General features: G+C 43.9%; 1 protein-coding gene across 7 annotated transcripts in view; it reads right to left on the minus strand.

The window, feature by feature from the left end:
• Positions 1-22,912, minus strand: part of ODR4 (odr-4 GPCR localization factor homolog) — a 185,735-nt gene that overhangs the window by 126,179 nt on the left and 36,644 nt on the right. For all 7 annotated transcript variants that reach the window (XM_085601665.1, XM_085601668.1, XM_085601669.1 and 4 more), the window contains 5 exons: positions 18,406-18,546; positions 14,940-15,035; positions 10,312-10,418; positions 8,473-8,509; positions 5,170-5,310 (listed from right to left, as the gene is read on the minus strand). In XM_085601665.1, coding sequence (XP_085457791.1) covers positions 5,170-5,310; positions 8,473-8,509; positions 10,312-10,418; positions 14,940-15,035; positions 18,406-18,546 — 522 coding nt within the window. The remainder of the gene's footprint in view (positions 1-5,169; positions 5,311-8,472; positions 8,510-10,311; positions 10,419-14,939; positions 15,036-18,405; positions 18,547-22,912) is intronic.

Here is a 22,912-nt window from a genome sequence, read left to right on the forward strand (position 1 = left end):
TGTCCCTTTTAAGGTGCTGTTATAAATTTAAGTGACATTGTAGCTGCCTTGAATTTGAATGCTTGATTGGGTGATAATTTCTTTTTGCCGCCTTCTCAAGCAATGGTAGTAAAATGCATGGCACAACAACTGAAAGACTATTTTTTTTAATCAATAGTAAAACATCCACAAAAGTGATTCTGTTAAATGTAAAAACTTTTATTGCAAGCATATTATGGCCACCTGGCTTGGCAGTTCGGGCTGGACTGTTCCTATGAGGCACAGGGTCAAGACTGATTTGCATATGGCCATGTCTGAACTGGGGTGGCGTAGTGGGCAAAAGAACGATGGATTTAACCCAGATCTCTTGACTGGGGGAGAATGTCTGCATTGTCAGCATTCCGTCCATCATTTGTTTGTTGTAACGCTTTTCGCCCTAAGTGGGATGGGTATGCCCAGACGTGGGTCCCGTGCTCACTACGCCACTGGAGTCAAGCTATCCTGGCTGATAACGGCTGATAGCCAGAAACCGGTCCTAGGATGCTTGATTCCGGTCCAGGGAAGACATGGCTTGGCAGTTCGGGCTGGACTGTTCCTATGAGGCACAGGGTCAAGACTGATTTGCATATGGCCATGTCTGAACTGGGGTGGCGTAGTGGGCAAAAGAACGATGGATTTAACCCAGATCTCTTGACTGGGGGAGAATGTCTGCATTGTCAGCATTCCGTCCATCATTTGTTTGTTGTAACGCTTTTCGCCCTAAGTGGGATGGGTATGCCCAGACGTGGGTCCCGTGCTCACTACGCCACTGGAGTCAAGCTATCCTGGCTGATAACGGCTGATAGCCAGAAACCGGTCCTAGGATGCTTGATTCCGGTCCAGGGAAGACATGGCTTGGCAGTTCCGGCTGGACTGTTCCTATGAGGCACAGGGTCAAGACTGATTTGCATATGGCCATGTCTGAACTGGGGTGGCGTAGTGGGCAAAAGAACGATGGATTTAACCCAGATCTCTTGACTGGGGGAGAATGTCTGCATTGTCAGCATTCCGTCCATCATTTGTTTGTTGTAACGCTTTTCGCCCTAAGTGGGATGGGTATGCCCAGACGTGGGTCCCGTGCTCACTACGCCACTGGAGTCAAGCTATACTGGCTGATAACGGCTGATAGCCAGAAACCGGTCCTAGGATGCTTGATTCCGGTCCAGGGAAGACATGGCTTGGCAGTTCGGGCTGGACTGTTCCTTTGAGGCACAGGGTCAAGACTGATTTGCATATGGCCATGTCTGAACTGGGGTGGCGTAGTGGGCAAAAGAACGATGGATTTAACCCAGATCTCTTGACTGGGGGAGAATGTCTGCATTGTCAGCATTCCGTCCATCATTTGTTTGTTGTAACACCTATAGGTGGCAGCATGTTTTATTACTTACGTCCTCTTTTTTGTTACATATGTATACAATAATAAATATATAAAACGGCAATCACTGCACCAGCATGCCAAGGCCAAACGTACTGGCTTCGCCAAGGCTTGTATAAATAACACAGCATGCTGCATCTGTTTGCCTTGTTCACTCTAAAATACTTTTAAAGGGATTTCTCTTTGCTGTTATGAGTTTCAAAGAAGCTGATTATTCTTTTACCGGCCTAAATACAAAATTCCTGGCAAAGTTGCAACCTAAATCTTGCGCAGCAGCCAATGCATTATAAAAGTTGGTGCTTATTTGACCAGTGACGCCATAAATTATTATTATTTTTTTTAAAAACACCCACACCTCTGTCCATCTCATGCCACTGTATATAAAATACATGAGCTGAGTTCTGCTAAGGATTTGGAAACAAAGGGCCTGATTACCATCTTGGTGGATGGGATACTCCGCCAGGCACGTGACGGATATCTCGTCCGCCCTAGTACAAGTTCCATTGGATATAATGGAATTGTAGCCTGGCGGATGGGATATCCGTCCCATTTGTGCTGGAGTAACCCTGTCCGCCAAGATTGTAATCAGGCCCTAAGTGACTGATTACGATCTTGGAAGATAGGGGTACTCCGTGACAAAAAGTGACCGATACCCCGTCGGCCAAATTACACTTCAATGATATCTTATGGAACTTGTAATTTGGCGTCACGTTCGTAATGGAGGGTCCCATCCGTCAAGATCGTAATCAGGCCTAACCCAAGTGTTGTGCTTTGTAATCAATGCAAGGTTAATAGTTCAGCACCGCCGGCTAACACATGTTAATGTGTATTTGTTGTTATGTTATGTTAAAATCATTTATAGAGCGCACAGCTACCCCAACGAAGGGGCGTCCCGGCGCTAAAAGCAGTTTCCAGAGGAGATATGATTAAGCCATGGGAAAGAGAAAGGTCTTAATAGCTTTGCGGAAGGAGGTCAAGCATTCCAAACTGCGGATCTCCAAAGGAAGGGAGTTCCACAGCTTGGCCGCCAAGAGACGGAAAGACTTGCCCCCAGCTCTGGATCGCTTGATTCTGGGAACAGGGGCTAGGATCGATTCAGAGGAGCGCAACATACGGCTAGGGATGTAGGGGGTGATCAGGCCTGACAAGATCTCAGGAGAAGAGAGCTTTAGAATTTTGAAGGTGAGACAAAGAGATTTGTAGGCAACCCTTTTAGAGATAGGCAGCCAATGGAGGCGCTGAACAGCCCCAGCTCCCGAACATGATCTTGAAAGACCAAGGATGGCGCGGGCTGCTGATTTCTGGACACGCTGAAGACGGTTCAATTCCGCCTTATTGGCGCCCAGCAGCAAAGAGTTGGCATAATCTAGTCTCGAGAGAATAGTGGCCTGGACTATGAGTCGACGTGTAGTCGGGCAAAGAACCGAAGAATAGGTCTTAAGCCACGTAGAAGACCGAAGCATGTGCCAGCTATTTTTTTGGTGTGCTCTTGGAAGCTCAAGGTCGAATCGAACAGAAACCCGAGGTTCTTTACCACCGGTTTGGGGGAAGGGGCAGGACCCAGGGACGGAGGCCACCATTGGTATTTCCAGAGCCCCACGTCCCTGCCCACCAGGAGGACCTCGGATTTGCTGGCGTTGAGCTGGAGACAATTCTCTGTAAGCCAGCACGCGACAGCCTCAAGACCTGTCCGAAATTGAGAAGCGTCGTGAGCATGGTCGTCCGAAAGAGCCACTATAAGCTGGGTGTCGTCTGCGTAAGAGACCATGGAAAGACCATGGTGATGGGCGACTGCTGCTAAGGGTTGTACATAGAGGTTGAACAGGGCCGGACTTAACGCCGAGCCCTGAGGAACCCCCTGCTCAATGGATTTGATGGAGGAAGCGAAAGGGGGGGCAAAAACCTGAAAAGATCTGTCTGACAGGAAGGAGCGGAACCCTTCAAGGGCAAGATCTTTTACTCCAGCTTCTTCTAGCCGACGCAGAAGGATCCGATGGGAGACCGTGTCAAACGCGGCGCTCAGATCGAGCAATACGAGTGCCGCTGTTTGACCTTCGTCTAGGATGGAGCGCAGGTTTTCACACACCGCTAGAAGTGCTGTTTCAGTGCTGTAACCCGCACGGAATCCATTCTGAGATCGGTCTAGGATCTTATTTTTAATTATATGGTCAGAGAGAACTTTATTGGCATGTGCCTCCGCCACTTTAGCCACCCACGGCAAGAGAGAGATCGGACGGAAGTTCTCGGGTTTGGTGGGGTCCAGAAGAGGTTTTTTCAGCAGTGGAAGCACCTTGGCCTGTTTCCAAGCTGGGGGAACCCGTGCCTTACTAAATGAAGAGTTTATGGTCGAGAGTAATGGCATAAGAAGAACCGGAAGGCACTCTCGGAATTGAGCTGGTCTCATGGAGTCAAGGGGAGACCCTGATTTAACTTTGGTGCTAAGAACAAGGAACTCCTCCTGAGAGATCGGGGGAATGCTCTCCAGGGAGGCATAAGATATAGGAATTGAAAGGCGTTCTGGCACCCGGGGGCAGTTGGAAAAGGACTTATATATAGTTTCAACTTTTTGAATGAAATAGGTGGCAAGTTCTTCGCAGTGCAGTCATTTTCCTTCTTTTGAAGGCCTGAAATGTGGCACGTTTTGGCTGGAGGCCTAAGACGCACCTAATCGAAGAGAGCAGCGCAGGGGAACTTTCACTTTCGCTTTCATTTATGGTGTTACAGAAATGCGTGGTACTGTCATGCCTGTCTGATCAATGTACCACTGGCAGCTTTTGTTTTGGCTTTTCTTCTTCTGGGTAACAAGAAAGCATGTACAATCCACCCAAAATAAGTGCACTTAAGTGCCATGACTGGGTGGTCAATCCCTCCTTTTATTTCTGCTTTCTTGCATGTTTTTTGAATGTATTTGTGCAATGGTTCATTTTATTTGCAAACATACGCACGCCACCTCTAGATGACAGCGTTTATGTGTGTTTTTTTTTTTTTACAGTTTATTGATTGTGTACTTATATTTCTTCAGCACCAAAAGCCAATCAGCGAAAGACCTTTAGATAAACTTGCATGTGCATTGAATGCAGTGCCATTCATTGGGCGCCTAGCAGGATTGAACACAGGATCACTGATTTAAACGATCTTCCCTAGAACACAGGATCATCTCCAATTCAACTGTACTAGCAGTGCTTCGACTAGCTTGCTTTCTGGCGCTGGTTTGCTGGCTGTCGGTCGAACAAACTGTAAGTGCACCTTCGCAGTATATTTTATATCTAACTCATCTCACCACTTGCTTTCTTCTAGTGTACCCCATCCTTTTGTAAAAGGCCATTATAGCAGGAGACAGCAAACCTGCAAAACTGGGGGGAAAAAGTTGATGACCAACTTAGTTTTATATACTCTATTCCATTATACATCAGAGCCTTATTATCCAATATAAATCAAGTCAGTTGTTAAGTTACAAAAGAGCCTAATATTAATCTACAATTGGAAACCATCACCCAAAGCAACTGGATAAGGAAATCTAATCACAATGCAGCGGTGAAGAGTAGAAGATCCTGACCCACCGGGAACCCACCAACTAAAGTAGATTAAAAGGCTTAAGGGAGACAACGATCAGAAGAACAGTTACAAGCCTTCTATTCAGACCCAACTTCTAAGCAGATGATCACATACTTCTGCATCTAGAGTTGCACCTAGGATGTCCCTGAGAGAACCTTCCATGTGTTCACCCCCAAACAGGACACAGTGCCCATGTGCAAGTACTTTACGGACCTGCTCACCCGTATACTTCTCTGAAGCTCTTGCTTGACGGAGGCAGCGGGTGACGGGATATGGAGGTCAACCTTGATGGTGCACTCTAGAGGTACCCAAGAGGAGGAGACCCCGCTTTGGTATTTCCAATCTGCAGGCTTGGCGGAACACTGGCAGGAAAAGAACCGGAAGACATTTGTTAAAAATGCGAATATTCACAATACCATCTAGTAGTGCCTTTCGGCGAGGATCCACTGAGCACAAAGGTTTTTTTTTTTACAGCGCATTTATTCAAACCCAATAAGAAGAATGTAAACAGACTGCAGTACAGACTCAGGTTCAACTTCACTGATGAGAATATTCATGTGAGAAAAGAATGATTTCCAATAACAGAAGCAGGCTCTTCTGTCACACAACTTGTCTACATGAGTCCAGCACTTTCCTGTTCCTATCCGACAGGCATATGAAAGCAAATGAATCATTTTCTGATTTTCTTTGGAATATAAAGTTATTTATTTGAGCAATTACCGGAGCCAGTGAAAAGATTTTTGGAGCCCTTGGCAAGGCCAAACGTTTAATCGCGACCTATAAATGGGCCTATATTTGAGAGATTCTGGAGAAATGTGGGACCCAGAGATAGTGGTATCCACGGCTACTGCCTATACTAACCTTTATGCACTTTCCTATAGAGAAACTCCACAGCTGGGGTGGATATCTCCGCATGGTAAAGTATATGGAAATGTAAAAAGGTTTATTAAACTTGGAACGCATTAGTACAAATATTTTATAGTATATAATACTGTAAATTAATTGTATACATTTATTTTAAAAGCAGTAGAAAAGTAACAAAATGCTACAGCGCTATTATTTCAATTTCGAATTAAATCATTCATTAATTTTTAAAAATGACATGACCATTATTTATAAGTAAATTAAAAAATGAGTTGTCACAAAGTAAAAAAATATAGTTTTTATAATGCATCAATAATTATTAAAAGTGGTGCATAAAAATATTTAAATGTAACTATATTTATTAAAAGTTACTTTTTAAATATTTTCATTTAACATTATTTTCTAGGGGGTTTAATTTTAAGACCTTACCTCCATTATTTCATATGGGAGGGTGGTGCATTATTAGTGATTGGCCATGTGTGATGCTGGACTTCCTACTGTTTCTTTTTGTCAGTAGTAAATTACACTCCTACATTTGGCTCCACCCATTTCAAGGGGTGGAGACGTGTAAATCAGCACTTTTGAGTAACTATAAATCAGGATTTTGTGAATAGCCCAAAATAGTGATGGTTCCCAAAAGTGTAATAGTAAACTTATATGTATAAATTACTCACAAGTGTAAGTTACCTTTGTGAATAGGCCTGGAAGTGTATTGCATAGATATGATACTGGCAGAGGGTAGAAGGCTTCAGGGCTGGACTGGGAACAGAAACCGGCCCTGGCAGACTGCTCGGCTGGGCCCCCTGGCGGGGAGGATGGAGGTGCGGCCGAGCAATATGCCAGGGCCGATTTTGTTACAGGAGGCCGATATTGCCAGCTCCGGTAACAAAAACGAACCCCAGGGGCCCAAAACCGGCCCCTACCCTGGTGGCCCACCAGGGAAACGCCCAGTGCCCGCTCCGGCCAGTCCGGCCCTGGAAGGCTTCTGCAAATGTAAAGAAGGTGATGACAAGAACGCAGCAACCAGCTTTTGAAACTGCATAGAGACCCTAGCCTATATGCAGATTTAACAATCGCAAATCAAACCACCAATGAAGTAACCACGTTTTACCAACTACAGATGCTTAATATAAATGTGTTTTGTGTAAACACTATGCGATTATTATGCGAAAAAACATGTTTTCTAGCTTTTAGGAGATAAATGATTGCTAACCTCTTAATGGACATTCAGGGAGCCGGGGAATAACATACAGACTTTATTGTCCAGAACTGTCCTTTATTTGTTTACAAACCTCTTCTAAAAAGCATTTTCACCATCTTTTTTTTAATCTAGAGTATGAGGAGGACTTAAAAATATATATATATATTTTCGATTTATTGCATTGAATTGAAAAGTTACACTCAAGTGTCTGCCAGGAGGTCGGTCTCTGCATTTTACTGGTTGGGATACAGACAGCACAAATCTGCAGTCAACCCTTGCTCCAAAACCTATAAATGGCACACTGGCCAATAAGAAAGGTAAGATCAGTGCCCTGTCCCCTGTGCCAGGACTTGTGCTCTAACGATGTAAGTTCCTCCCAACATCCCTGCCTCCTGGAAGTAGCTTCTGTCACCATACTGCCCCACGAAGGGTGAGGAGATGCATTGATATATGCACAAATATTGTTCAATACTCCAACTGTAATCTTCGAACAGATAAGCAAAGAGAATTTTCAGAAGCCTTTCCATAGTTTCTGAAAGCAGGGAGAAGGGAAAGTAAAATTCCTGGCATGCTTTAGAGAGGGGGTAGCACAATGAAATAGGGCAACTTTAAAACACAGAATAGAACCGCTTCCATAAGCAAGGCCTTATGCCACCACCGATGGCAACGAATCACAACACAACTTTGATAACAGCCTTTTATCAGCAGAAGGCGAGTGTTATGGCAGCATCATTCTATTTTCCTGCAGAGATGACACAAACCTACACTGGTGCCCAGTTTTGGGTGGTCTTTTTCCTTACACAATCATAAACAGAAAGCTTAAAACAAAAGTGGAAACCCCAGAAGGTCAGACAGGGAAACCTCCTAATTAGCAAGTCTGACTAACGGTTAGTTCAAGCAAACCCCAACTAAACTGAATGCCTCACTTCCTGTACCTATTTCTCTGAGCCTCCCGAAGTGCTTTGAAGCTGCCAAAAACAGCACACAGAGCTTTAAAAAACTCCAAATAATGACGATAAATACACGCATAGCCACATCTAGCACACATTGTGCTTGTTGCAGTTCGAGGTCAGGGTATACATACAGGCATCTATAGCCACTCAAGAAGGAGGTAAGCTTTTTATTTCATTTTTAGGCCTGTAGGTATTAGCAACTGCCAATAGGTCCTGCCACACTTCCATCCTCCCCTCAACTGTGCCTATCTCCACGCCACACCACACCACACCATTCTATGACGTCATTCACTCTCAGCATTGCAGAAACCAGCTCAGACACGTTGAGACACAGGTTACTACAGGGCTCTTTTAACATTAACAGGTAGACTACATGTGTTTACAATAATTGGTAATATCGTAGCATTGATTCATCTAAACCAATGGAATTAATAAGTGGTTTGAACAAGGCAAAAAATCATGGACTTTTAATGCAAGTAAGACAAAATGTTTAAAAATAAGCTTACCTTGGCATCTCGGACGTCATACGTTCGACAGGTAATTCTTCCGGTTTAAAGAAAGCAAATCCATTCATAATGAAATTAAACAATGCTGTAATTGCACAGATATGCTTTATCTGCATATGCACAAGCGTAATATAATTAGAATGTATCCCTAAGAAATAAAAAAAGTATTCTGCACCCTCTTTAGGCGAGCACAATTGTGCAAACTTTCCATGAATGAGGCGTTAAAAAAATCAACCTATGACCACATTTTACAAATGCATTACCTCCACTCCAACATAAGTTGTGTGATTTAAAGTAATACATTCCAGCCAGCCTTGTGGAGTCAGGCCGTCCGCTTACACCATAAAGCTCCACTAGTAAGCTTTTTTAGGGAAGAAGTACATGGCGCGTCCTAGTCCAATTCCGAAATACAGTATACTGAGAAGATATCAAAACCTGCCACACCGTTCTTGTTCTCGTCCACACTCTGCAAGCACTTTGATATCCAGTTCTGCAGAGGGCAGCTTGGTACAAACTGGGGTAGGAGAGGTTCCGATGGGAGACAGGAACACAAGCTGCCAAGGACCACTGCCTAGTCTTAAAAAGATTTGTTACATTTTTTTTTTTTTTTTAATGCATACTGTTTTCCTTGAAGGAAAATGGGCTGCATTTAGAAAACAATGCTTAATTTAAAATCCATTACAGACAGGGTGGTCTGCTGATCCAACAGTCCACCATCTTTGTGATGGCAGCGAATCGTGGGTCGCAGTTTACATCTTACCTCATTATTATGCATGAGGTAGGTCAAATTATGACCCACTACAACTCGGTATCTTGCGCCCAACCTATTAGTATATAGGTCAGGATTGCACAATACCACTGGATTTACTAAAATGCGGTGCGCAAATTGCGAATGCTTTTAGCGAATAGAATGTTCATAAGTCTGGTCCTAGGTGAGCTGCCAGACAGAATCTGTCACAAGATACACCATAATATAGCTCAGTCTTATGAGCTAACACACACTGACAAAGCCAAAAGGTTTGGTTTCTTATTCGAACATAAGTAAGCATTATTTGTGTATGCTTGCATGTACATGCTTTAGCTGCAGCACTTTAAATCTAGACCTAGTGGCTTTGTCAATGCTTGTTATGTGTGTCACTGAGTATGTCCTTCCGAAGCAAATTATAAAATAATGTGACTTTACAGGGCTCTTTTTTGTAGCACCACAGTGAAACTTTATTAAGACAAGAGCAATTGTACAGCCCCCTCAAGAGAACCCCACTAACTCTCCTCTGACACTCTCTTTCTTAATGGACTAATATAATTTGATAGCGATTTAATTAACTTTGTTAATTTCTTAAACATGTTTGAGGAGAGACGATGTTATGTCATTTAAGGTCATTGCTCTTGTAATTAGCAATTTGTTGGAAAATGGCTCTGGTACTCCATGGTAATCAGGGAGGGACTTGGGAACCATTCTCTCTCTCTCCTCTCTCTTCTCCCTCTCTGATCGCTTTCTCTCTACCTTTCACCTCCCTCCGTCTCTCTCTTTTTAAGGCTTCTGGTGCCTGCAGCAATTAACCCGGGGGAGCTGGGGAAAGTGACAAAGGCACCAAGAACAGCCCTGGGCTTTTAAAATCTGCCCCAGCCCACCGGGGAAATACCCAGGCGAATAAAAGGCCTGTCCGGCCCTAATGGTAGCAGTTTTTAAACAAATCACCTCAAAATTATGAGCCTCTGCTGTACCCAAAGACTTCACTCATTTTGGAAGGTTCTGATTATGCATAAGTCGGTTCAACTACCACTACAGTACTACGATGGCCCTGCATTAAATTATCACAATTGTATGAAAAAGGATACTTCTTTGTAGCAGAGCAGAAGTGCAGAGCTACTCTGTCCGTTACATCGTCCTCGGCATAGCTCCATAACCTTGTTTTCATAACAGTCTTGTCCACCGAGAATACCAGCTGAAGAAAAAGTTACATTTAATTAAAATGTAAAAGATTTAAAAGCAACCATTGCACTGGTTTGCACAAAAAACATCAAGTAATTCCTTCAATTTAATTTATTTAAATATTGTTCACTCTTATGACTCTGATTATGAGTGCCCTGGAGGAGGGTGCAATATTTATCGCACCTGATAAAATACAAGACTGAAGGGACTGGAAATTGTCAGGTGAGATATATAGTACCTGTGTCGAGTTTGCCTCTAAAATGGGGCATAACATGAATTTTGATGCCTTCCGCGTCAAAATCTACATGCCCTAGTGCCTACTGGGGACTTTTAACCTAGGAACATTTTGGCAGGGGTTGCAGTGTCTGGTGAGAAACTCGTGATTTCAATGTCTGGTAACAGTAGTTACCAACTACATCAAAATGAACTGGGCCATTTATAATCAGAGACTAAGGGCCTGATTACAAGTTTGGCGGTGTGGGAGCCGGCCGCAACACCACCGCTCTGCTCACACTTGCAAACCAGTCCACCGCCTGCCTGCCAGATTAGTTGATTCATGGTCTGGCAGGTGGGTGGCAAGTCAGTCCCGCTGCGGTGCCGTTTAAAGGCTCATAAGTGAGCCTTAGACCTGCACCACCGCTGGACCACCAATACAGGCTCCTGCAAGCCATGGACTGAGCAGTCCATGCAGTGCAGGAACAGTGGTGCATGTACTCAGAGGGGCACAAGATGTGCCCCACTGCATGCACCCCATGCACTTGGGCAACAGGGCCCCCTTTGTTTCCTCACTGCCAGCAGTTTCATGCTGCGAGAACCACCATGAGACTGCTGGCGGTGAAGAAACATGTAATATGCCCTTTAGTGCCGCAGCGGCACCACCAAGCATATTGCGGCCTCAAGACCACTGTCCCAACGCCAGGGATTGTGGATCCCTGGCGGTTACGGCGGTCTGATGGAGGTCCGACTGCCATACTCTTATTACGGCGGTCGGACCGCTGATGTGGCGGTCCCCGACAGCCACCGCACCTCCACCCGCCCTTAGTGTTCAAACTGGGGAGCACACAATTCAGAGACAAAATATGAAAGCAGGAGCCTCATATTATCACAATGATAGTAAAGGAACCTTCTGGTTATTCTGTAATAAGAGAGCAGAAAGTAAATTTCTATATGTGTGTTATTTATTTAGTTTGGATCTAACCTAAGAACTAGCAGTGCACTTTACAGAGAACAAAAAGCCTGCTTAACAAATTAAGATCAATTGTCATCAGTTTTTATAATGCAGGGAGAGGTATAAGCGGGCACGAGTGGGGTATCAACATTTAAAATGTGACATATAGAAAGGCTTTAGAGACCTTAAGAAACAAGACCTGGATGTCTTGCCTTTGATTTGATGCATGCTGATGCAGGAAGAATGCATTTAATCAGGGCAACTAAGGATTTAGAAAGTCAAGCAAGAATGTTATGAGCACTGTTGATTTAGGACAGGATAAGCAATTGTTCTAAGGTGCACTATGGAGGTCATTTATGTTTCCTTGTGAAGGAATCTCAGTACCATCTCCAGGATCAGGTTGCTCCTCTGTTATTACACGCTTTAGTACTCTTTCCAAGGAATTGCACGTCTCTCCATCAGCTTAGACAGCGTACAAATACTGTGATGAAGTTTGGGAACATATGATATCCACCTTCCTATGTGCGCTCCTGATACACCGATGCAAAAATCTCTAAACTTCACACTGGACTGATAAAGATCAGAACGCTCTACTGTACTATTTATGACAAAAATGCATAAATCCGTCCGCTTTCAAAGTAATTGGGAAGAGCCAGAAGATAACTCTGTGTCAACAGACAACTGGAAGCAGTGATGGAAGCGAAGGAAAGTGACACCAATGCGTGTTTGATATACACTGATCTGGTATGCAGCCTGACACAAGGTAGATGCCATATCAGGGCTTCGTCCACGTTTCCTGTTTCAGCTTCATACACACAATGTCAGAATACTTCGAGTTGCAACTGTTCTGGCTCGTGGTTACTGTCTCCTCAATGGTTAACCGGGGCCTCTGACTCACAGGAATGTTGAAAATGCAAATACCACATTAGGTTACTACTACATTTATTAAAAAATATGTATTATACCAAACTCAAAAGGGACGCAAACATACACAGGTGTCGACGAGATATTGACTGTGGGGCCACACAAAGGAGAGGAATAAGCAGGAAAGTCAGGTCTTTAAAGTCTTGTGAAATAAAAGGCGCAAATGTCCCTTTCTAATATGGATAGGGAGTGTATTCCGTAATCTAGGATCATGGAACACAGTCAATATTCGGCCTTCCCAAGTTTTTCGTTTTGCATGGAGGATTGTCAGTCATGAGATGAGCTGATCTCGAAGATGTGCTGGGTTGGTACTAGTTGATTTTGTGTTTGAGGCACAAGTGGGTTGCACCTCGGTGACACTAATAAATCGATTTCAAAATTTTGAAATCAATCCTTGCCTTAACTGGAAGCCGGGTTATTGAGGATGGAGAGTAAGTTTATTAGTGTACAATGACTGCGGCCTGAGTTAATATGTTTATCTCTTCCGTGCACTTCCTCATGTATCTGGTCGATGCCATGAGTCTTTCTGTTCCAGAAGTGGGATATGTAAACATCTTGAGAGAGTTACAGAACTTTGTACGTAGCAGTGATGTCATGTTCAAGCCTTTTAAGTATTTAGTATGTTACACTAGTATCATTTATCAATCAATCAATCAATCATTTGTAAAGCACACTACATACCCGCGAGGGTCTCAAGGCACTGGGGGCGGGGGGGGGGCGGAGGGCGCTACTGATCGAACAGCCAGGTCTTTAGTATCCTTCTGAAGGTCAGCAGGTCTTGGGTCTGTCGAGGTGGGAGGGTGTTCCAAGTCTTGGCAGCGAGGTGGGAGAGGGATCTTCCGCCGGTGGTTGTTCTTCGGATGCGCAGGACGGTGGCGAGTAAGAGGTCGGCGGAGCGTAGCTGGCGGTTGGGGATGTAGAAGGAGAGCCGTCTGTTGAGGTAGGCTGGGCCGGTCTTGTGGAGTGCTTTGTGTGCATGGATGAGGAGCTTGAAGGATATCCTCTTGTTGACGGGGAGCCAGTGCAGGTTTCTCAAGTGGGGGGTGATGTGGCCGTGTCGTGGTACGTCGAGGATCAGTTGTGTCGAGGTGCTTTGGATGCGTTGTAGTCGTTTGATGAGCTTGGTTGGGGCTCCCGCGTAGACATCATCTGTCAAGTCACTCTAACTGCAGAGTTATTTCTGGCACCTCACTCAGCGGTGTTATCACACTGTATGTTTTCTTCTGAAGCAAGAGAGACTCAATAGAATAAATCTCAGAGAGAGCAAAACCTAGAGTCCGATTCATAAACGGCCTCCGCACTCATGGTGGAGGTCCCGCAGTTGTGGCGGGGGGCCACACTCGTGAAGGAACCTTCGCAATGGTTAACTGCAGAACGGAGGTCCTGCCACGAGTGTGGGACCCCCGCCACGACTGCGCGGCCTCTGCCACGAGTGCGGTGGCCATATATGAATCACACACACATGAAACAATGCCCACTAACCTAATGGTGCAACAAAAGATCTGGTGACATTTCTTACAGGCCTACCCACTCCTCCTGAATAAGTAGGCAGCCAGTGGTGTAGGAAGGGGGGTGCGGGCCGCCCCGGGTGTCATCACTGAGTGGGGGTGTGACAAAATGGCAAAAATATGTGTTTTAAACACATATTTTTGCCATTTTGTCAAGCCGGGGGTGACAAGAAATTTTCCGCCCCGGGTACCACCTGACCTTGCTACACCACTGTAGGCAGCAAACCATGTTCTAGTTAGGCATCTCCCTTACTTGGCAAGTTGCCAGCTGAAAGAAAACTGTTATCACAGCATAGTTGTAACAAAACCTGCAAATTAATGTCCAGTTTGAAAATATCTGAATGGAATTAAGATTTTCTCAATGCAGCATATCGTTGTATCGCTCATGAAATCTAACATTTCAAGAACATTGGTGCCCTTTAGTTGTATTATAGGGAACTTTAGAAGAGGACTCTTATTAAAACCTCGCACTTACATTGACCATGCAAATATATGTTGTATCTACATTATTTAAAAAGTTGGAACATCATTAAAATGATAAACATTCTTTAACATAGCAAACAATCCAAGTTGCCATTTTTAGAAATCTGCTACAGAAAAGTGTAAAACGACACAAAAAACCTTACTTATTGTAGGTGGAAAAGGGATGAACCCAAAAAGGGATGAACTCATAAAAATCAGTAAAAAAATAAACAAAATCAGGGTGAAGTATTGAGATGGAAATACCTAAAGGAACAAACTTCAAACCAGACATGATAAGGAAGCAAAATAAACAGGCAACATATAATGAGGGGAGCTGTAAAAGGAGAAGCAGTAGTAAAGAAGGAGATATGAGGTACAAAAAGGATAAATAGCTCCTTGAACACTACATCTAAGGACTGACATTTTCAAATATTTTTTATGTTCCTTCTTCAAAACAGCCTGAGAAACATACCTTGCGAAGTACATTTTGAGCCTCTTTGCTGAGTTCTGGAGATGTGATAAGAAACACACCGAGCACCAACAGTCCTCCGGGCAGCATGCGGGATAACTGTTAAAAGTATACAATAATATACGAATTTGAGAAAGCAAACTCTAAAAAGTCAGAACAAGCTTTAAAGTCTACTTTGTTATAATCATCCCAGCCGATTAGACTTTGGGAATACTCAAGTCTGTGTAAGTAACAACTGCAACCGCATCTTCCACGCTTACCCTAGTGATACCAACAATTACAAAGGTAACCAATGAAGGAGATTGACAACTAGTCATGAATAGTCTATATCAAATGTCTCCCTCTGAAACCTTCCCACAATGTTTGCGATCTGAGAGTCACGACTGACACCGACTGTAAAGTTATTCCACATGTAAAGTGTCACGAAAATCAGTACTTTTCCATTTTTGCATCCTACAAGTTTTCTTACTCCACAACAAATCAGCCTATTTTTGTTGTGGTCCTTCCTCACATTAACAGCTGCAATGATGGGCCACCTCTCCAAGAAACGACCTGATTCCAACAGTCAGTGCTTAATTTCAGTGGTGGCTGGCATCTACCGAGAGTGATGGGCCAGCAAATGGTTGGTGGGTGGGTGGGTGCATGCACTATCGCGGGCCGCAAATAAAATAAAAATTCACTTACCTTACATGCTGCATGCACAACGCATCCTCCATCTCGCTCCAGTGCAGTGTTCAGCGCAGGATCCAGCTAACTCCCTTAACCAGTACTGGTGCTGCTCTCATGCTGTTAATCAGCATGATCAGCATGAGAGGGGAAACAACCATTACAACACAGTAATTACGACGCACTACCTTTACTATGTGGCTCTTACAACGCGACTGCATTTACATCGTATGCCAATACAACGCAGACATTACAACGTATGTCACTACAACGCATACCATTACAACACATGCCATTACAACGCATTATAAGGTAAGTAATGGAGTTTGTTTTTGTTTTAGGGTGGGTATGGGTTTGGGGGTACATGGGAATAGTAATGTTTACCCCTACACTATCCAACACTTACCCCACTGTTACCCTAAAAGTAGTATGCGTTGTAATGGTATGTGTTGTAATGGAATGCGTTGTAAAGGTAGTTTCTAAAAATGGGTTGTAATGGCATGCGTTGTAAAATCATGCGTTGTAAAAGTAGCTGCGAAGTAAAACCCGCATTGCAAAGGCATACATTGTAATTGTTTGCGTTGTAACGTCATATATTCGCATGAGAGAAGCACCAAGATTGGAGGGGGTGGCCTTTCGCTGCTCCCTAGGACACTGGAAGCCCAGCTTAGGAGAGCTTTAAAGTGCGCATGTCTGGCTGCCCGTCGCAAGACAGCTAGCCAAAGGGACATGCGCACTTAAAACTTAAGTGCATATTCAGTCCACTACTCCTCCCTGCTGCTGCCACTCAGCAGACTGTGCCCCGTCCTGACACTCGGTTTGTGACGGTTTGATGAAACATAAAATGGTAATAAATTAACTTTATTACCATTTTATTTTTCATCCCTGTGGCTTTTGAGGGCATTTCAATGGTGGGGCGACGCTCCTCCACTCTAATGGAAAAGCCACCCCAGTTTAATTTGAGTCAGTGTTTGCCGGTGGGGGACACCGGCACCTATTTTTGGGGATAAGAACTTATTTTTCTGCATCAGATATTTACCGATAGCAAGAGAGGGAAAAACAAACAAATAGGGAAAGGCTGAGGCAGAGAAAGACCATCACAAAAAAGGGGAAAGCAGTAACCTGCAACAGTGAGATAAATAGATAGGAAGTGTCTGGTAGTGGATTAGAGGCATGAGGTGGATTTAAAACTACTAGGCTTTGTAATAGATGCGTTAATGTTTAATTGCTGCAGCCGCGGGCTTCTGAGCAAAGCTTCGGCACTGACACTTCCTTTTACAAATTAAGCACTCCCAACAGTTAAATATTCAAGCGTCTCACCTTGTCATGGGCCTTTTCTTCTCAAGTCCTACTTTTGTTTCACTAGTTCTCAGTGTCGTAGATAGGGGCCCATGGTCCTGTGATTTTAGTACTGCTGACATGTTTTCTACCAGTTAGGTTTTAGTGCAGGAGAGGAGCCAGATTACAAATTACCTCATGGTGTAATCAGTAAACAACTATCGTGCATAGTGGAATTAACTTCCATTCTCAAACAACTGACCCCATTAGGATACTTTGATTAGCATCCTACAACTAGAGTGCGACTGTTTATCATCTATAATATAATGGGAGGAAAGGGAAGGGCGCAGCCCACATCTCTCTACATCCTCAGACTCCACTCCCCTTTTTAGGCCCTCGCTAAATTGTCCAAACAGTGCACCTCTAGAGCCCAATTACTAGGCACATTTACTAGATTCGCACCCCCATACAAACAACATACTGGAAACATGAGTGCCAACTCTCAGAGGTAACAAATGTTCCAGTCCTGCAGCAACCTATTGCTTCTGCCTGGAATGTACTCTTTACCACTAAACATACTGGGAGCTCAAATACCTGCTTTAAAAAGATTTCTATCTGCTCACACAGATTACTAAGGGCCAGATGTACAACGCACTTTTCTGGTCGCAAATGGCGATTGGGCCATTTGCGACAGCGGTAGACTGCATATTCAAATGGGGCAACTCTAATTTGCGAGTCAGTGACCTATTACCGACTAAAATAGGGTTTGGGAGTCATTATTAGGAAAGGGCATGCCAAGGGTGTCCCTTCCTAATACGAGTCACACTGGTATGTAGGAATGTTTTGCCACAATGAATGCGGTCGCCAAACATTCGCAGTTTACCAACAATTTGAAATTGGTGGTAAGCTATAATTTGAAATTGGTGGTAAGCCATTTGCAAATTGGAAGGGGTCCGCAAGGGAACCCTTCCACTTTGGTAATGGGGGCGCCAACATTTTTTCAGAGCAGGCAGTGGTCCCACGGGCCACTGCCTGCTCTAAAAAAATGAAAAGAAAACTTTTCATTTTTATTTTTGAAAAGCATCCAATTTTGCTTTATTTAAAAAGCAGTCACAGACATGGTGGTCTGTTGACCCCAGCAGAACACCATGCCTGTGAGTGCAGGCCATTCCCAATGGGTAGAAAATTGCGACCTGCCTCCTGAATATTAATAAGGCAGGTCCCTTGCGACCCATTTGGTAATTGCTAACAGTGTCTAAGACACTACTGTACATCAAGTTTTGCGACTTGCAAATTGCGAGTCGTTAAAAATCACAATTTGCGTATTGCAAACCCTGATGGTCGTACATTTTGCCCCAAATATCTACAGGCCCTGATCAATGAACAATTTGAACTTTAATACTTTATCAAATTGACTTCATGCTGTTGTGCAATAACTCGCAAAAGAAGAGGGATTTTAAAGAAATTGGTTTCTCCACTGTTTGACTGAGTTATAAGAACTGTAATGGTGGCCATTTGGTCTTACCTGGCGCGCATGCTCTGTGGCCCACTCTTCATCGATGCCGTCTAACTTTGACTGACCACTTTTTCTTTGGGGACCATCACTTTCTTCATCTTTGGCTGGTGTGCGAACAGCCAGAACTACAAAATCCCTTTGCTGGGAACACTGCAAAATATTAAAATGACTAACATAAGTAGACTGCATAGGACATCTGGAAAAGAAGAGCACGGGCAGCTAAGAACATTTGACTTGTAGGAAGGCTCAGATCAGAGAATAGCAAATGGAGTAAGCAAAGCCAAAGGTGGGCAGGCAGAAAAGCAATGTTTGCGCCTTGCTGAGTTCATAGATTGACACAAGTGTACCAGCAGATAGTGTGAAGGGATCAATGCTCGTCACCCTATCCATTAAACAAGGTGACAAGTGCTTTTAGTGGGACTCGAGTCAGGGTACTAATTCATGCAGTGCCCTGGCCTGTCTGCACCTGGCAAACACTGGTAGGATGTACAGTCTGTGTCACTTAAAAAAAAAAATGTATCTAGAGACTGCACTTTTATATTGTTCAATTAGGGCGGTACCTTTTATGCTTCATTTATATGTTTTCTTTGGCGATTGTCAACTTAGCAACCATTGTCTAAAAGTGCATTAAAGCTGCTGCCATGAGCCCTGTAAACTCGTGAAGGCAAAACACAGCTAAAGGTATTATAGTTTAGCATGTAAGAGGTTTAAAGCAAATTATATCCACCACTCCAGTCGTCAAAATAGCCCTGTAGCATTTAGCCCCTATGCAAGCACATCCACTTTGAGAGAGAAAGAAACTAATGCATAGGGAGATGAAGTAATTGCTCATTATCTGGTTGCTAGTGCCATAACCCTGGGACACACAGTTGGCAACTTACCAACGAGACCTCATCATCTCTCCTAAAAGTGTAATAAAGGTCTATAACGAGTCATGCTCTGACACACCGTGAAAGCACAGCTGCACCAACAATTATTAAATTGGAGCTTTCACTAAAAAAATGTTTGGTCATTCCATCCAGGTCCGTATAAAGTACTTGGGTTTAAACTGATTCCACTTTTCTCAGCTGTGGGATGACACAATTTGTTCAGGTTCACATAATGTGTTCAAGTGTGACATCTTGGACTAGAAGCCATGTTTCCTTTATTGGCAGGTCACTCCTTCGCCACTTGGCAATATAAACTCCCATTAAGTGACTTGAAACCGCTTTCATGAGGAACTTTTCCTGAAAATTCATGCAGACATAAGCACTGACATTTGCTGCACTGAAGCCTATCATTCAAAATAACATGCTCAGTTCATTTATTTTTATTTCACATCTTATCAGGGACATCACCTAGGGCAGATCAAGCCTTAGACACAACTGCTTGGGACTGGGGACAAGGTAGGCATGTCTTATGTCCCTGCAACGATTTGCCTTAGTCACATAGCCCTTAGCCTGCTGGATACATAATGGACTGAAATGTGATCAGGGCTAGGAGAATGAAATTTTGCCCTACGCGATCTCCTTCTCTATGCGGTAGACTCAGAGGAATCCATTCCCAGAGTGCTAAGTGTGATTGAATTATATGGGAAGTTTTCAGAACTTAATGTAAACTGGCCCGCGAACCTGCCAGACATGATGGATGACTATTGGACGGAGGCCTTCGCTAACCCCCGCGGCGCTGCTGTTTCCACGCGATACCGTCCCATTCAATTTAAATATCTCCACCAAGCATACTTCACCCGTTCCCGCCTCTGGAAGATGGGTGTCATCCAGTCCCCTACGTGTCTCCGATGTGGGGAGGAGGAGGGAACCTTCTTTCATATAGTTTGGAGCTGTGGGGCGTTGCAGCCGTATTGGCATAACATTTCGTCTTGTCCTGGGATCTTCCATTCGACCCTAAGCTGTTCCTGCTCCATAGCACAGAAGGGATTGGCGGGAACCGCTACAAACAACACTTATTGTTACTGGGCCTCACACTTGCCAACCGGGACATTTCCCAAGTGTGGAAAGGGACCTCCCTGCCAACAATGGGTGGGTGGAAGACGGCCATTGACAGATGCATAGGGGCTGAGATAGCAATCTATCAGGCACGGGACTGTTTGCAGAAACACAGGAAGATTTGGTCCCGCTTGGCGACATACCGGAGCATAGATCTACCCCCGCCACAAACCGACCCTCAATAAATTTGGCCTGTACATTTTTCTGACTGTTAGGATGCCCAAGATGAGTAGCTCTGTCGTCAGCACATATATATCTAACCATGCTGTGAAATGTGTGGTAACCTGTGTCAATTTTCAGTTGTTGGGCCTGTTGTTTCGCAGGCTAGTTTGATGTTTAAAAATAATCGGTATCCTCTAATCTGAACTGTATTTATAATGTAAGCTTTGGGCTCTGCCCATCATGTGCCATAGAAACCTAATAAAATTTGTTATGAAAAGAAAAGTACATTGGTCCAAGTTAATTCTGTATCCCTTAACGAATTTGAACCCACCAGAAATTTTAAAATGCCTACCAAAAGTGTCTAGTGAGGGATTCCGTTATCCTGGCATCCAGGGGGCCAAATGCAGTTACACTTTTATACGGGAGAACTTAATGAGACTGCTGACAAACTTCGAGGAAGACGTTAAACATTGGATGGAACACTACTTCAAGGAAGACGTTAAACATTGGATGGAACACTACTTCAAGGAAGACGTTAAACATTGGAGGAAACTCTACCCCTAATGGGATGAGCCGGACTATACAAAATATTTACTCTGCCTAAGTTCTTATACGCATTCCAGAATGCACCATATATAATTCCAGAGGAGTACTTTTGGAGAATAGAAGGTGTAGTTTGCACATTGCTGTGAGATGGCAGTCACCAAAAAAACACTGAATTTTCTCTGTAGAGAAGTCTACGAGGGCAGAATTGTTCTACCAAGTTAAAAAAAATATTATTGGGCATAGCAAATTAAAAGTTATCAATCACTGGCCAAACTACGCAAAAGGAACCATCTATACTGGCAGATAGCAGGGCAACGTGGGAGAAAGCTTATTTAACGCCATAATATGGTGGACATACTCTGGCGACATGCCCAACCCACACAACACAGGTGGTTAAAATATAGCAAAAAACCTACGGACTAATGGGATCAGAAGGTCAACATATACTAGAAACTTCCCTTTGGATATCATTATGAATGTCGGTAACATTGAAAGAACCAGGAAAGCTTGAAGGACTCCAAAAATAAGAAATGTATTGACATCTCAAAACTAACTAGGGGATATATGGTTCTTTGGAGAACTGAAAATATTTAGGGTACTGCAAGAAGAATACCAGCTGGCAGATTACCAATACTACTGCCATCTTTAAATATGGGAATGCACTACGGAAACGTACGTAAGAGAGAGATAGAACAGGAATCGCTGCTAGAATAGAGAGTCCTTCGAGCCCTCTACAGAAGCATAGAACATCCCTAGAGTACAGTACTCAAATGAATTACCTACAAAAAACACTTGATAGACTACAATAAGTGGGGAAAAGACCTGGATGATCCTGATTTGAAAGAGGCATGTAGATGCCCAAGGGAGTAACCATTAGATCAAGCTGTTGAGCTGTCCAGCTGAATAAATTATACCAGCTGAACTTGGCTAAATTTGGCAGAACTCAGGGAAGCATCAACATTTGGAGATGGGGACATGTATGCACCTTTATGCACATTATTTGGACTTGCTCAGAAATACAAACCTTCTGGTGTGGAGTTACAAAGCAAATTCACAGAACCATGGGGACTGAGTTTGAAATACCAATGGAAATTGCACTGCTCGGTATATAGAAAGATGATACCAAGCTTAGATGGACAAGTTACTTACCTACGGTAACGCCCTATCCGGTAGAGACATGATATAGCTGCATATTTCTTACCTTTGAATTTTTCAGAAGTCAGACTCGATCCAGAAGATTTTTCTGTGAGCAATACCCTCGTGTGCCAGTAGATGGCGTCGGTTGGCTTCCCGCGTGACGGTGTCGGTGCCATAGTGACGTCAGCATCACCTATATAGTCACCACCTCAGCTTACCGACATCAATTACTTTTCGTGACTTCCCACGCCAGAAGCGCGGAGTCATGAAATGCACGGACATTGGTGTGTTTTAACTAGGACTCTGAAAGCAATCAGCCCTGGCCTTAGAAACCTGTCCACAGTGCATGGAAGGATGTGTGGGTTGGTAAGGAATCTGCGGCTAGATCATGTTTCTACCACATTAGGGATAACTGAAGGTAAGTAACTTGTCCATCTGATAGAGACATCTAGCCATATATTCCTTATCTTTGAATAGATGCCCAAGCAATACCATCCCTGGAGGAGGGACTGCGGACAAGTTTAGACCAGAACGTCCTGCAAGGCAGAACGACCAAAGAGGCCTTCCCTGCTTACTTGACCGCCAAGACAGTAATGCTTAGTAAACGTGTGTAGGGATGCCCACATTGATGCCTGACAAATGTCGAGGACCGGAACTCCAAGTTGCAACACTGGTAGCAGCCTTGG

The sequence above is a fragment of the Triturus cristatus genome, chromosome 4_2 (assembly GCF_964204655.1).
Source record: "Triturus cristatus chromosome 4_2, aTriCri1.1, whole genome shotgun sequence".
Lineage (NCBI taxonomy): Eukaryota > Metazoa > Chordata > Amphibia > Caudata > Salamandridae > Triturus > Triturus cristatus.